Below are 15,538 nucleotides of genomic sequence, written 5' to 3'. Positions count from 1 at the left end.
TGGCCTCGTGCTCAAGGTGAAAATGGACTTGGCCCTCAAGGAGTTATTGTTTTTGTCATATCTACCCCTTGCACTTATCCTGTTTAGGGACCGTTGTCCAGTTGAGGGTCTGTCACTTAGGGCAAATTCTCAAGTAGGCAGGGATAGACAGCCGTATTATATTCAGGGCACAGTATGTTCCAGTATTCTATTTAGGGGTACCATTTGTGGCAGTATTATATGGAGGTGGCACAGCATGTGGCAGTAGTTGAGCAAGAAGATGTCTTCATGACATCCTGGGTTGAACGAAGAAGACTTAAATGTTTGTTTGTTTTTTAACCCTGTAGTGGTTTTTGACATGTATAATTCTGAAAGTATTGTTAAAATAAATCCCCACTCTTGTAAACTGGATATTTGTTACATAAATAGATTTTCTTCAAGCATTTAAATAATTTTTGTTGTATGTTTTATAAAATTCTGGATACGACTATATGTTCAAACAAAAATCCTCATAAGAATAGTGTACAGGTTTCTGTGATGTAGGCTTTAAGAATCTGCATCACAGGCTATGAGATCAAAACCACACTTTTTGCTGATTTAAACGTCTATGTTTACGTAGGAGTTAGGAAGAAAACATTTTCATCTGACAGTCATTTTAAAAGTATAGGGAACATTTATTCCTTATGAATTATAAATAAACCAATAAATGATTATATGCACCAAATACTAAAAAAATCATTTCAATGTGATGTCCAAACTTCCTGTACATATACATATGGTTCATAATATTTGTGCACACAAATGATAGATTATAGAATTAAATAGAAAAATAGAATGAATGTTGCATATTATAATTTAAGGCTGGGTTAACACATAGTATTATGATAAGCATTTTTTGCCAAAACCAGGAGTGCGTACAAAGAACACTTCTTGATTTACCTAAAAAATACTGATGAAAATACTGACAAAACACGACAGGTGAGCCCAGTCTTAGAGCATATAGTATATTTTGGAGAAGTATTTTAATTTTAAAACTACTCAGGGTAGTTGAGGGAAAATAAATGAACAGTTTTCCAAGTAAATTTATAAGAAAGAAAATGGGGGAGATTTATCAAAACCTGTCCAGAGGAAAAGTTGCTGAGTTGCCTATAGCAACCAATCAGATCACTTCTTTCATTTCGGAAAAGGCCTCTGAAAAATGAAAGAAGCAATCTGATTGGTTCCTATGGACAACTCAGCAACTTTTTCTCTAGACAGGTTTTGATAAATCTCCCCCAATGTTTTTTATGATGTGCCAAGGCAATTTTGTGCTGTGATATCACCACTGGATGTGCTTCCTAGCGCTCTGTGTGGTGTGAGCACATTCGAACCTCATTTGCAGAATAAGACTCTAGAGATGTTTGAAAAAAAATGTAAAGGAAGTATTGTCATCTCGGAAGACGATGAAGAGGAAAAACATTAACCTTACTGTTACTGAGGATGGGAATGTCAGTTTCAAATATTGTGAAAAAAGTTGACAAGGGTGGTGCTATTGTTATTATGAATATATCGATGAGGTGATGTGGTAGTTGTCAACAGTAAGCAACCACATTGTCATTTGAAAAATATATAGATCATGGCATGATAATGAGTGCACAAAATGGAGCAATTAATGAAACAGGAAGGGCATTGACTTGTAAGTCTCGATGGGCCCTAAGATTCACAAGGACAGTGGTAAAAACCTATCCCCCCCTCCCTTTTTGCTGGAAGAAATATTAAGGTTATATTAACCCCTTAAGGACCAAGGGCGTACCTGTACACCCGTGGGAATTTCGGTCCCTGCCGCGTGCCGGGCGGAGACCGGACCGGGGTGACTTCTGATATCGATCAGCAGGCACCCCGTGCCAATGCCCAGGGGGGTCATCACACTTGCGATTTTCGGCTATTCCGGTGATGCGGGTCACGTGTGACCTGCTGACCCGGAGATACAAGGTGATCGGGGGTAGGATACACCCCCTATCACCCTCTGTATCTATGGGGAGGTGGCCATTTCGTCACCCCCCCAGGATCACTGCTATTGCTATTGGCCAATAGCAGCCGGCAGGGGAGGGGTTAACGGCCCCTTCTCGCGGCTCTGCTTGCTCCCTGAGTTCATTCAGCGGCCAGAGCTGCGAGAAGGAGCCAGGGACCCCCCCTCTCTGTGAAAATCGGAGCCCCTCACAGAGGAAGACCCCCCTTAGAGCAGGAAGAGAGTACAGCCCCAGGGACAGGTAGGGTAACCAGTAAAATAGAGTTAAAAAAAAGTGTAAAAAAAAAGTTAAACATTTTTTTCCCCTCCTGACCCCCTAATAGGACCTAAAGGGTCTGCCGCGATTTTTTTAGTGTGACCCGGGCCCTATTAGGGATTCAGGGCACTGCATTTGGCCATTTTTTTTTCTGGCCGCAGCGCTTCCCCCCCCCCCCCCCCATACAGTTAGTTACACCAATCACACACACTACATACTCACCCCCCCACACACACACACACCCGCCAGTATATTCCCTTGAAGCGGGCGCAGTATGGCGTGAAGCTCTATAAACTTTGTGAGAGGACCTCCGGGTACACTCTCAAGTTTAGAGTGTACGAGGGATGAGATTCCTGTAGTGAACCCCCAGATTGTTCCCCCACTCTGGGTGTTAGCGGGAAAATTGTTTGGGAGCTTGTGCACCCTTTGCTGGATAAGGGTTACCACATGTACGTGGACAACTTTTATACCAGCATCCCTCTCTTCACATCCCTTGCCGCCAGATCCACGTCCGCTTGTGGGACCGTGCGGAAAAACCAGAGAGGCCTCCCTCTATATTTTCTGCAGACACCTATGCCCAAGGGTGAGTCCCGTGCCCTTACCCATGAAAACCTGTTGTTGGTCAGGTATAAGGTTAAGAGGGATGTCCTTTTGCTGACCACTATTCATGGTAACGTCAGCTCACCTGTCCCTGTGCGAGGTACCACAACACAGGTCCTCAAGCCCGATTGTATTCTGGACTACAATCGGTATATGGGGGGAGTTGATCTTTCTGATCAAGTCCTCAAGTCATACAACGCCATGCGGAAAACACAGGTATGGTACAAAAAAGTTGCGGTCTACTCGGTACAGGTTGCCATGTACAACGCTTTTGTACTGTCAACACAGGGACATTCCTCCAGTTTCAAGAAGAAGTCCTAAAGGTCCTGATCTTTTGCGACCGGGAAAGAGCAGGCCGGACTTCCCAAGGAACTGGAGTTATAGGTCCCAGAAAAAATGCGGAGTGTGTAACAGGAGGGGGATTCGGAAGGATACCACCACTCAATGTGACACTTGCCCCGATCATCCGGGCCTCTGCATTAAAAACAGCTTCAGGGAGTATCACACTTCCATGCAGTACTAAATTTTCCCTTTTCATTTAAATTTTCCATAATTTGACCCCAATGTACCATGTCTGGAGTACTTTCCAAATTTTAACACCATAAAACCACTAAATTGCCCAAAAAAACTCATCTAAAAAAACAAACTGATGAGACCTCTGGGGGTATTTTTTTCTCTGGGTCATGGGTCACTGAGTCACTATCATCGGGGACTTTTTTTGTTGCCTCAAATGCGCAGCGCTCTCTCTCCACCTGAGCGGGGTGTGCATTTGAGGCAACAGGTTAGGGACAGCCACACAGGTCACATTCCCAGAATGATGATTCAGAGCATAGGGTTTGGGGCGGGCATATTTTTTAGTTTTGGCTATGCTCTGGGTCATCATTCTGGGAACATAACCTGTTTTATAATGTTATGTCCCACTGTACCCCATTTTAGCTATTTAGTGTACCCCAGTTATTTACCCCATGTAATGCCCCTTGAGGGGGGGGGGTCCCACTGTTCTGGCTCCATAGGCCGCAATGCAGAAGCTCAAGGCCCCTGAATGCGACCTGCTCCTCTCAGACCAGTGTGCAAGCTGTTTACGCCCAGACTTGAGGTATGTCCTTACTCCAAAGAAATGTATTTACAAACTTACGGTGACATTTTCTCCTTTTACCACTTGTGAAAATGAAAAATTTGGTGTAACCCCAGCATTTTAGTGTAAAAAAATCCAATTCTTCATTTTCACATCCCACTTCATGAATATTTATCAAACACCTGTGGGGTGTGAAGACTCACTGTACCCCTTGCTATGTTTCTTGAGGGATGTAGTTTCTGAAATAGTATGACATGTGTTTTTTTTTTGCTGTCCTGGCACCATAGGGGCTTCCTAAATGTGACATGCCCCACGAGCAAAATTTGCTCTCAAAAAGCCAAATATGACTCCTTCTCTTCTGAGCATTGTAGTTCGCGCGTAGTGCACTTCAGGTCAACTTATGGGGTACCTCCATACTCAGAAGAGATGGGGTTACAAATTTTGGGGGGTATTTTCTGCTATTAACCCTTGCAAAAATGTGAAATTTGGGGGGAAACACACATTTTAGTGAAAAAAATATATTTTTTTTTACATATGCAAAAGTCGTGAAACCCCTGTGGGGTATTAGGGCTCACTTTATTCCTTGGTACGTTCCTCAAGGGGGCTAGTTTCCAAAATGGTATGCCATGTGTTTTTTTTTTTGCTGTTCTGGCACCATAGGGGCTTCCTAAATGCGACATGCCCCCCGAGCAAAATTTGCTCTCAAAAAGCCAAATATGACTAATTCTCTTCTGAGCATTGTAGCTCGCCCGTAGTGCACTTCAGGTCAACTTATGGGGTACCTCCATACTCAGAAGAGATGGTATTACAAATTTTGGGGGGTATTTTCTTCTATTAACCCTTGCAAAAATGTGAAATTTGGGGGGAAACACACATTTTAGTGAAAAAAAAATATTTTTTTTTACATATGCAAAAGTCGTGAAACCCCTGTGGGGTATTAGGGCTCACTTTATTCCTTGTTACGTTCCTCAAGGGGTCTAGTTTCCAAAATGGTATGCCATGTGTTTTTTTTTTTTTTTTTGCTGTTCTGGCACCATAGGGGCTTCCTAAATGCAACATGCCCCCCAAAAACCATTTCAGATAAACGTACTCTCCAAAATCCCCTTGTCGCTCCTTCCCTTCTGAGCCCTCTACTGCGTCCGCCGAACAATTTACATAGACATATGAGGTATGTGCTTACTCGAGGGAAATTGGGCTACAAATACAATTATAAATTTTCTCCTTTTACCCCTTGTAAAAATTCAAAAATTGGGTCTACAAGAACATGCAAGTGTAAAAAATGAAGATTGTGAATTTTCTCCTTCACTTTGCTGCTATTCCTGTGAAACACCTAAAGGGTTAACACACTTGCTAAATGTCATTTTGAATACTTTGGGGGGGGGGGGGTAGTTTTTATAATGGGGTCATTTATGGGGTATTTCTAATATGAAGACCCTTCAAATCCACTTCAAACCTGAACTGTTCCCTGAAAAATAGTGAGTTTGAAAATTTTGTGAAAAATTGGAAAATTGCTGCTAAACTTTGAAGCCCTCTGGTGTCTTCGAAAAGTAAAAACTTGTCAATTTTATGATGAAAACATAAAGTAGACATATTGGAAATGTGAATAAATTTTTTTTTTATTTGCAATATCCGTTTTCCTTACCAGCAGAGAGCTTCAAAGTTAGAAAAAAGCAAAATTTTTAATTTTTTCATCAAATTTTGGGATTTTTCACCAAGAAAGGATGCACGTTACCACAAAATTTTACCACCATGTTAAAGTAGAATATGTCATGAAAAAACTATCTCAGGATCAGAATGATAAGTAAAAGCATTCCAGAGTTATTAATGTTTAAAGTGACAGTGGTCAGATGTTCAAAAAACGCTCTGGTCCTAAGGTGTAAAATGGCCTAGTCCTTAAGGAGTTAAACAGATGCTGGGTGGTGCTCAAAAGAAGGAGAATGTTGAAGGCAGACAATATGAGAAAGCTGCTGTAGCTAAACAATTTTAACAAATTAAATATCATATCTATGATTTAAGGTGGCAAATATTGGAGCAATAGAAGTGGTTTGTTATGCAGAGGAATAAAAAAATACTTTGTTACAACGTAAGATCTATTTGATTACTAGTTTAGAGCCACTGGTTACAAAGTGGCCAAACAAAATGTGTAATTTTATACCCTTTCTGTATATAGCATAGTCTTTTCTTACTTCAGCAATATTAGCTTATATTGTATGGTATACACACTGTTACAATGTTAGTTATGTAGAATTGATAGTTTGTATAAAGTGTTATCAATATATTACTTATTTACTTTCTATAGATCTTTGGTGTGTTCGTGTATCACCCCAGGATAGTCGAATCTAATGTAATGAGTAAGAGAAAGTGTCTCTTGAAATCTCACGTCAGGCACGTCAGGACGGCATTTATTAGAGTGAGTGGCTGAATAACATCTTGCCAAGCTATGTGAATTTATATTTGTTGCACCAATGGACTGTGAAATAAAGAAGAATCTTTTGCATGATAAAAGTGTTGTGAGTAAATTATGACCACTGTACAACAATAGTAATTTAACTATATCCATTTGCCTTGCATATGCGTATTGACTGTGGCAATTTTAAATGTAGAAATACGTATCTGGAATACCCCTTTAAATGTTATATTTTGTCTCAGGTTTATATATTTAATATGTTGTTCTGTGCATCACTGATAAAGTATAGGAATTAGAATAAACCTTCAAAATGGTCTAATTTTTTTATAAAGTGTATGCGACAAAATTATAATTATTAAATTACTTATGCTTTTTAAAACATTTGGTGAATCTTTAAACACTTTTGTCCAACTTTACACAAGCTATTAGTTGGCTTAATATGCATATTTTAAGTGCTAGATGAGACAAAGGCAAAAATATCAATATGATACAAAAATATTTGTTGTTGTTACCTTGGATACTTTGTTGCCCACTTCCCGGCCTAAAGTTAGACCTTGGACAAATGTTCGAGCCGCAACAAAAGCTTTAGTAACTTGAGCTTTCAGTTTCCTTGGTACTTCTCCGAATGGTTTTAGTTGATCAATGTATTTGCTGACACATTCAAGATAGTCTTCAGAAAAATGATATTGAGGATTTATCAGCTGAAACATACGTTCTAACAGACGAGCCCAGAAATCATTCAGCATTTCTTCTAGGTTGACATTTCCTCCAGTGTAGTAGAGTTTTAGCTCAGTAAATAAGTCCTGGAATATTTCTGAGTTCTGTGTGTAAAGCAACCCATAAGTCCTTACAAATATTTCATGAAGAGATTTTTCAGCATTCTCCAGAAGAGATTTGAAAAACTCTAGAGAGACCAACGGTAAATATAAAATAAAGAAATTTGAATTAGAATAAACAAGATTAGAATACATTTATCAATGCAATACTAAATGAAACATAATACATATAAATATTGAGCAGAAATGAAATATATACTAAAATGTATGAGCATCCCCACTGTGGTAACTTAAAACCAATCCCCCAGCTGTTTTCCTGAGATATCACCTAAAATAGTACACGGTAGAGATTAGGTACTGTCTTCTCCCTAACGTGAACTATTAAAGGTTACATTTTATTATGCAAAGAGTTTGTATGTTCCCTCCATGTTTGCGTGGGTTTCCTCCGTGTACTCCAGTTTACTCACACACTTCAAAACATACTGTGGGTTAAAAAGATGAGGAGGAAATAATGCAAAGGCAAAAATAAAACTGGCTGTATCCTTGCGTAGTTTCATAGTTAGTATGGTCGAAAAAAGACATACATCCATCAAGTTCAACCAAGGAATTGAAGGGAAGGGGTATGGTTGGATGAAAGGGAAAGGTATGTGATTATATTTCTTCATACGCATTAATGTTATTTTGTTCTAGGAATGCATCTAACCCTGTTTTAAAGCTTACAACTGTTTCTGCTGTGACCAGTTCCTGAGGTAGACAGTTCCATAAATTCACAGTTCTTATGGTAAAGAAGGTGTGTCGCCCCTTTAGACTTAAGGGTTTAAAAGTATGATTGTCTTTGCTTTTGAGCTGTGCTATATAAATTTATACTAGTTGAATATGCTTGGGCCTTTAAACTGAATGGGGAAATTGCCCAAAGTAAAAATTGTCCAGAGACACTTAAAGGAGCCACTAGGAGTATGGGAGTATGCCGGGGCATACAAGCTTTCTTTACTATACATAAGAACTGTGAACCCTCTACCTCAGGAACTGGTCACAGCAGAAACCGTTGAGAGCATTAAAACAGGGTTACATACATTCCTAGAACAAAATATCATGAATGCTTACATGGAAATATGGTATCCCTCCCCCTTCATTCACCCATACCACCATACTAATTCCCTTTACCTTCTTGGTTGAACTTGATGGACATGTATCTTTTTTAACTGTACTAATTCTAGAACCATGTCAGGATTTTTTTATAACAGGTTTGGGAGGTATACTAACAATGGCCCTTATTTACTAAGAGTGGAGTGTAGGTTTCTTTGTGGGTTTTAATTCCCTACAATTAATTTTCCACTGTATTTACTAAGGTGTCCCTACATTTTGCACTTTTCCCTACATTTTGCTTTTTTTTTTTACACATGCTCTGATATGTAGGGTTTTCCTCAGCTAAAATCCAACACATTTTCTGTGGAAACCTTAGTAAATATGTTGGGTTTTTGTGAAAATGTTGGGAACACGCCCCTTTTTCGGTGACCACGCTCCCTTTCCCCGATGGCCGTGCCCCTTTTTCAGGTTTTCTTAGCAAAATAGAGAGTTAATCAGGGTTTTTACAATTCTGGGGCAAACTCTGGTGGAATTTCTGGCACAATGCGCCAAAATCTGATGCACAACCTGACAAAACATGTCGGGTTTGCAACAGTAAATGAGGGCCAATGTATTGCTACAGTATGTGGTGCCTTGGTCAGAACTATTTTTTCCACATCTCTACTTTATACTCATGCTGCATTTGTTGCTAAATAGTATTACAAGTTTTCTGTTTGACAGGTGATAAATAAAATCAATTAAAATTCAACAGCGTGTTTTATGGCGAGGAACAAAAAATTATGTTTATCAATCAGATTTTCTCCTTGGTTGCTTCCTTGCTGACATGAGTGTAAGATGGGCTTTAACTGACAGGTTTTATTAAAGCAGTAATTACTTAATTCCCCCAATATCCTAGTAAAGCACTGAATTGTACATAGTGCGGTTGTTATTCATGCAAAATCTAGGAAATGTATTTACATGAAAAAGATGTAAAATCCAATAAATATGTCTTAATATGTATTACTATTTTCTGTTTAACGCAAACAGAAAACAGATTTACTTATATGTTTTTACTTAAAGAGAGTCTGTCAGTTGTATTTACTGCTAAGAGCTATAGACAACAATATATAACTGGTATAAAAGCAAACTGTACTTTTTTTTAGAGCTGATGATGTCAAACATATAAAACCCCCTTTTTATTTCTTAGACAAGTGTTAAGGAGGCGGAGAGAAACTGCTCAAGTGCCACAGCCTGGTATGCCTCCTGGCTTGCCCTAATCTTCAGGCCCATCCTTGTTTGACATACAGAGCCCTGTACATCAGTCTGGGAGGAGAAGTTGAGTGAGGAGGCATGCCAGGCTTTGACTCTTGAGTAGCTTGGGCCTGTGTCCTTGACACTTGGCTAAGAAATAAAAAGGGGATTTTCAAGGTACCATTTCCAAGAGGTGCAATTAAAGGGGTATTCCAGGAAAAAACTTTTTTTATATATATCAACTGGCTCCAGAAAGTTAAACAGATTTGTAAATTACTTCTATTAAAAAATCTTAATCCTTTCAGTACTTATGGCCTTCTGAAGTTAAGGTTGTTCTTTTCTGTCTAAGTCCTCTCTGATGACACCTGTCTCAGGAAATGCCCGGTTTAAAAGCAAATCCCCATAGCAAACCTCTTCTAAACTGGGCGTTTCCCGAGACAGGTGTCATCAGAGAGGACTTAGACAGAAAAGAACAACCTTAACTTCAGAAGGTCATAAGTACTGAAAGGATTAAGATTTTTTAATAGAAGTAATTTACAAATCTGTTTAACTTTCTGGAGCCAGTTGATATATAGAAAAAAGTTTTTTTCCTGGAATATCCCTTTAAGCTGTGTACAGATTAATATGGCAAACTTGCTTGTGTCATTCAATGCATTAATGCTCATTAAATTTACATAAAATAATGAGAATCTGGTGGAGTATCAGCATTTTGTAATTCACTATGGTAGGTAATATTTACTCTATATCTCGTTGTTATTGAGGAGCACCTTTAGGTTGGCAGTGGTTATAGAAACGGTTAAAGGCAGGCATTGCTTACAGGGTAGAATGGCAGGCCTTTTTCATCTATTTTATATTGGGCTGCGTGGATCCTATTTATGTAGCAATAACTATGGCATTATGTGATTTGAATGTAATGGATGACATTTTAATGGATACTGTGGCCTTTAAAATGCATATGTGAGAGTGAATGTTTATGTGATATACATATTTTGCAGGAAAATATGTTTGACATGTTTAGCATTGGTGATACGACGTTTGTGTTATTAAATAAACTATAGAAACTTAGATTTGGCCTCTTACATCATAGAATTTGCCCACTAGTACAAATAATTATTTAACAGAAAATGAATTAACTTAAGATTAAGAAACTATTTGAATGTTGCTAACTTGGCTTTTTATATGCAACCCTATAGTGTATGGGTCTTAAGACAAAAATATAAAGAACAATGGGGGACATTTATCATGTTTAGAGCCTTTTTTTTTTTACTTACTCTGGGCTCACACGTGTGCTTAAGAACGTACTTTTTTTTAGACTTCTTTGGGTACACATAAAGTTGCAAACAGCCGTACCTTGCAAATTTCATTTTCATTTTGCAGTAGTCATAAATTTATGATGTGCGAATGTCACACAAAGGCAAAAAAGTTGCAAACTTCTTCAAAAAGTCGCAAGTCAACTCCAGGTCTGACCTGGCTTACAAAACTGCCTTTGGTAAGCACTTGTAAAAAGTGTCAAAAAAATGTCTCATCTGTGACTTTTGTGTTTTGCTTATGTTTTGCTTATCCAAATTTATCAACCCCCTGTGTTAGTATGATAAATATTACCACATAAGCAAAACTAAAGCAAAAAGAAATTGACTTCAGAAATCACTTACCAAGACAACAATCGTAAGTGTCACCCAGGATCTTTGAATACATCTCTAAAATCTTACTGTACTGTTTTTAAATGCATTATATTACAATGTTTTACTTCTGTTGGTGGTATGTGGAATTCTCTATAGTATTAATTGATTCTGGGGACACTTGCTGCACATGGGATCTTTATCTGGAATTTACATAGGTGGAAATTCCGTAGTGTGCAAGGGCTCTAAGGCCTCATTCACACTACAGACATTTATATCTACTTGCAGTGAGCCCCATAAGTTACTTTCGTGGTAAGACTGTACGGACAATGCAGTCCTGGCAAAATTCTTCTAAAGGAATAAACATGTTTATTCTTTGTGCATATATACTTTACACCAGCAGAATTCTGCTGCCTTGATTCCCCAGTCTAAACAGAGCTGGAGAATCCCATTGAAAACAATGGGACTCTGCTGCAAGCGAAATTCTGCCGACGGAATGTCCACAGTGTCCACAGGATGAGGCCAATTTTACATGACCGTATTTGGCTCAGCATTTTGCATCAGTATTTGTTGACCAAAATCAGCAGGGAAACCTACAGAGAAAAAAAAGTTATGCAATGATATGAACTATTTTTTTTTTGTTTTTTACGTCCACGTCTGACTTTGGTTAACAAATATTGATGCAAAATACTGAGCCAGGTAGTGCCGTGTGAAACTAGCCTTACTTTCAAAATATCTTATATCGTAAATCTACCCCTGCCTATATGGAACTTTCTAATAGGTCACTTACCAATTATCAATAAATCCATATGTTAGAAAAATGCACCATAAAGTAGAAAATCACAAAAAGTATAGCATAGCTTATAAAAAGCATATATAAAATAGTGTTGCTCAATTTGCACAAGTACAAAAGGCACAGTACAATTTTATGTGAATTGTCTTTACTTTAGATGATTCATCTGCACAAATTTCAATTAATTTCCTGTTACTGTATTTTTTCTGTTGATGTTTTATGGGGAAAAAATTGAAGAATTTACCCAGCATATCTCTTTTGTTGCATTTATCTTCTAGAATGGCTTAATATAATTTATGTGACACTGAAACATTATTTGAAAGTGTATCGATTTCTCTTTAAGGTCAGTGGAATTAGAAATTGATCTAACACTGTCTTCTCGAGATATTGAAAAATACATTTATATCCGTTTGCTATCTATGGCATAGTAAATGTAGGCAGACTTTTTTTTTAAGTATTCTTTCCAATATTTATTATAAGTATAGGTAACAAAAATAGATATTATGAACAGGAATTGTGTACAAATAGCAATATATAAGAACAAATTCATACTTGTGTGATCTTTTTAACAAAACTAAACTCTAATGATCACATAAGTTAATTAAAAATGTTACTCCAACTGGTCCAGTGTAAAAAGGTAACAGCTCCATTATATGGGGTTCTTTAGCATGGGGCAGTTTATAAAATATGTTATTTGAAAGGGGTACTCCGCCCTAGACATCTTATCCTCTATCCAAAGGATACCCCGCAATCTCTCCTGCAGCCCCTCGAGTCATCACTGCACGGAGCTAAGTTTGTTCAGTGCATGATGACTCATGATACAGGGGCCAGAGTATCATGATGTCACAGCTCCGCCCTTCATGATATCACAACCCACACCTCAATGCAAGTATTGGAGGGGGCGTGACATCACAGGGGGGCTATGTACCATCATGTAAACAGACATCTGAGGCTATCGTCACACTGCAGATTTTCCGTGCGAAATCCTGGGAATAATTCCGCCAGAAATTTTGCCAAAATTTACTGCACATTATATTCAATGAGATTCCACTTTCCCATACTACAAAACTATAAGACATGTCTTTTTGTATGTGAAGGGTGAAATTTCTGAAAATGTGTACCTCCACAAAATTTATCAAAAGCCCTGCGATCATTTAATAAATTTAGTGCTCCTACACATTACCAACACTAAAAAAATGCTTCACTTACACCTGCAATGACAAATGCCCCCATTTGTGCGCCATGGTGCGACATAAACTCCAAAACATCACACCACAAACCCCACCAAAGAGGCATAGCTTTAAATTAGTATCCTAACCTCACATATTTATTAAGTTTTCCAACAAAATAAGAAATTGTAGATCAGATTTCTTTAATGCAAGGATAGGGTTATAATGGTAAGCATTATTCCACAGCTTTATTTAGTTCCATGAATTGTGATAACCCTTTTAACGCCTTAAGGACCAAGCATTTTTCAGTTTTTGCACTGTCATGTTTCTTCCTCCTAACAATTTAAAAATCATAACCCTTTAAATTTTGCACCTAAAAATCCATATGATGGCTTTTTTTTTATAGCGGCATCTGAAGGGTTAATACCAGACATCAGCCTGATTGCCGATGTCCGGTATTAGCTGCGATAGCAACCAGGACCCCACAGAAACGAAGCGCGCTCAGCTTCTGAGCGCGCTTCACAGATCGGGAGTTGGTCAAGGATGCAAATAGAAGTCCATGGTTGTTAAGGGGTTAACCCTTTTGCAATTTGGTAATCATGCAATAACTCATGTAGGTGTGATATATAGACCACCTGGCCAAGTTAAAGAATTAGATGATCAACTAGTTGAGGAAATAGCTATAAATGACAATGAAAGGAGAAGTTATCATTATAGAAGGCTTCAATCTTCTGAATATAAACTGGAAAACTAAAATAGCTAGTTCTGCTAGGAGTACAGATATTCTAAATTCCGTACTGGGATTATCTCTACAACAAGTGGTTGAGGAGCCAATCTTGAGGGAGGCCATTTTGGATTTGGTATTCACAAATGGGGACTAGGTATATGATGTTATTTTAGAGGAAAGCTTGGGATCTAGTGATCACCAATCGGTGTGGTTTAATATAAGAACAGTGAAGGAGTCACACCACACAAAAACAAAAGTTTTAGATTTTAGAAAAACAGACTTTTCAAAAATTAATTTAGTCATAAATGAGTCCCTATGAGACTGGAACAGATTACATGGAGTTCAGGAGAAATGGGACTAAACATAGAAACATAGAATGTGTTCGCAGATAAGAACCATTTGGCCCATCTAGTCTGTCCAATAATCTGAATCCTATCAATAGTCCCTGGCCCTATCTTATATGAAGGATAGCCTTATGCTTTAAAGATGCAGATGCATTATTGAAGGCAACAGAAAATTGCATAAGATTTGTCAATAAAAGCAGAAAAAGGAAAAGACCACTGTGGTACTCAGCAGAAGTGGTCAAAATCATATAAAATATAAAAATACAAAAAAATAGCATTTTGTAATTATAAAAAACCCAGAGCAATGAAGATAGGGAAATATACAAGATTAGGCAGAACGAGGCCAAGCAAGTTATAAAAACTTCTAAAGTGCAGGCAGAAGAAAAACTAGCTCAGTCTGTAAAAAAGGGGATAAGACATTCTTCAGATATATGCCTTAATGAATACTTCTGTTCAGTTTTTACAGAAGAAAAAGAAGGAAAAGGACCTCTATTAGGGAGGAAGACTAATGAATCATTTGATGCATGTGTCTTTACAGAGGAAGAGGTTCTACATTTGCTGTCTAAAGTGAAGACAAATAAGTCACAGGGGCCTGATGGGATACATCCAAAATTATTAAAAGAGCTTAGCGGTGAACTAGCAAAACCGTTAACAGATTCATTTAACCAATCACTGGTAACAGAAGTCGTCCCAGAAGATTGGAAATTAGCAAATGTCATGCCCATTTGCAAGAAAGGCAGTAGGGAGGAATCAAGCAACTATAGGCCAGTAAATCTGACATTAATAGTGGGGAAATTAATGGAAACCCTACTAAAGGATAGAATTGTGAAACATCTAAAAATGATGAAAAACAACATGGGTTTACTTCAGGGAGATCATGTCAAACAAAACTCATTGATAGGTGACTAAAATACCGTATATACTCGAGTATAAGCCGACCCGAGTATAAGCCGAGACCCCTAATTTCAACCCAAAATCCCAGGAAAAGTTATTGACTCGAGTATAAGCCTAGGGTGGGAAATACATCATCCCCCTGTCATCATCCAGACCCCCGTCATTAACATTCTCATCATCATCACCGCCTGTCATCATCCAGACCCTCATCATCATCACCTGTCATCATCCCCTTGTCATCATCCCACACATCCCCCCTTCATCATCCCCTTGTCATCATCCCCACCCCCCTTCATCATCCCCTTGTCATCATCCCCACCCCCCTTCATCATCCCCTTGTCATCATCCCACACCCCCCCTTCATCATCCTCTTCTCATCATCCGCCCTCAGTGGTCTTCAACCTGCGGACCTCCAGAGGTTTAAAAACTACAACTCCCAGCAAGCCCGGGCAGCCATCGGCTGTCCGGGCTTGCTGGGAGTTGTAGTTTTGAAACCTCCGGAGGTCCGCAGGTTGAAGACCACTGCGGCCTTCGACATCATCCAGCCCCCTCTCACCCCCTTTAGTTCTGTACAG

General features: G+C 38.6%; 1 protein-coding gene across 1 annotated transcript in view; it reads right to left on the bottom strand.

Annotated features, from left to right (window-relative positions):
- GPC6 (glypican 6) overlaps positions 1-15,538 on the bottom strand; it is a 795,255-nt gene that overhangs the window by 465,384 nt on the left and 314,333 nt on the right. The window contains exon 3 of the mRNA XM_056555584.1: positions 6,838-7,229. Within this exon, the coding sequence (XP_056411559.1) occupies positions 6,838-7,229 (392 nt within the window). The remainder of the gene's footprint in view (positions 1-6,837; positions 7,230-15,538) is intronic.

Source organism: Hyla sarda, chromosome 2, assembly GCF_029499605.1.
Source record: "Hyla sarda isolate aHylSar1 chromosome 2, aHylSar1.hap1, whole genome shotgun sequence".
NCBI classification, from domain to species: domain Eukaryota; kingdom Metazoa; phylum Chordata; class Amphibia; order Anura; family Hylidae; genus Hyla; species Hyla sarda.
This window is presented reverse-complemented; position numbering and strand designations above follow the sequence as displayed.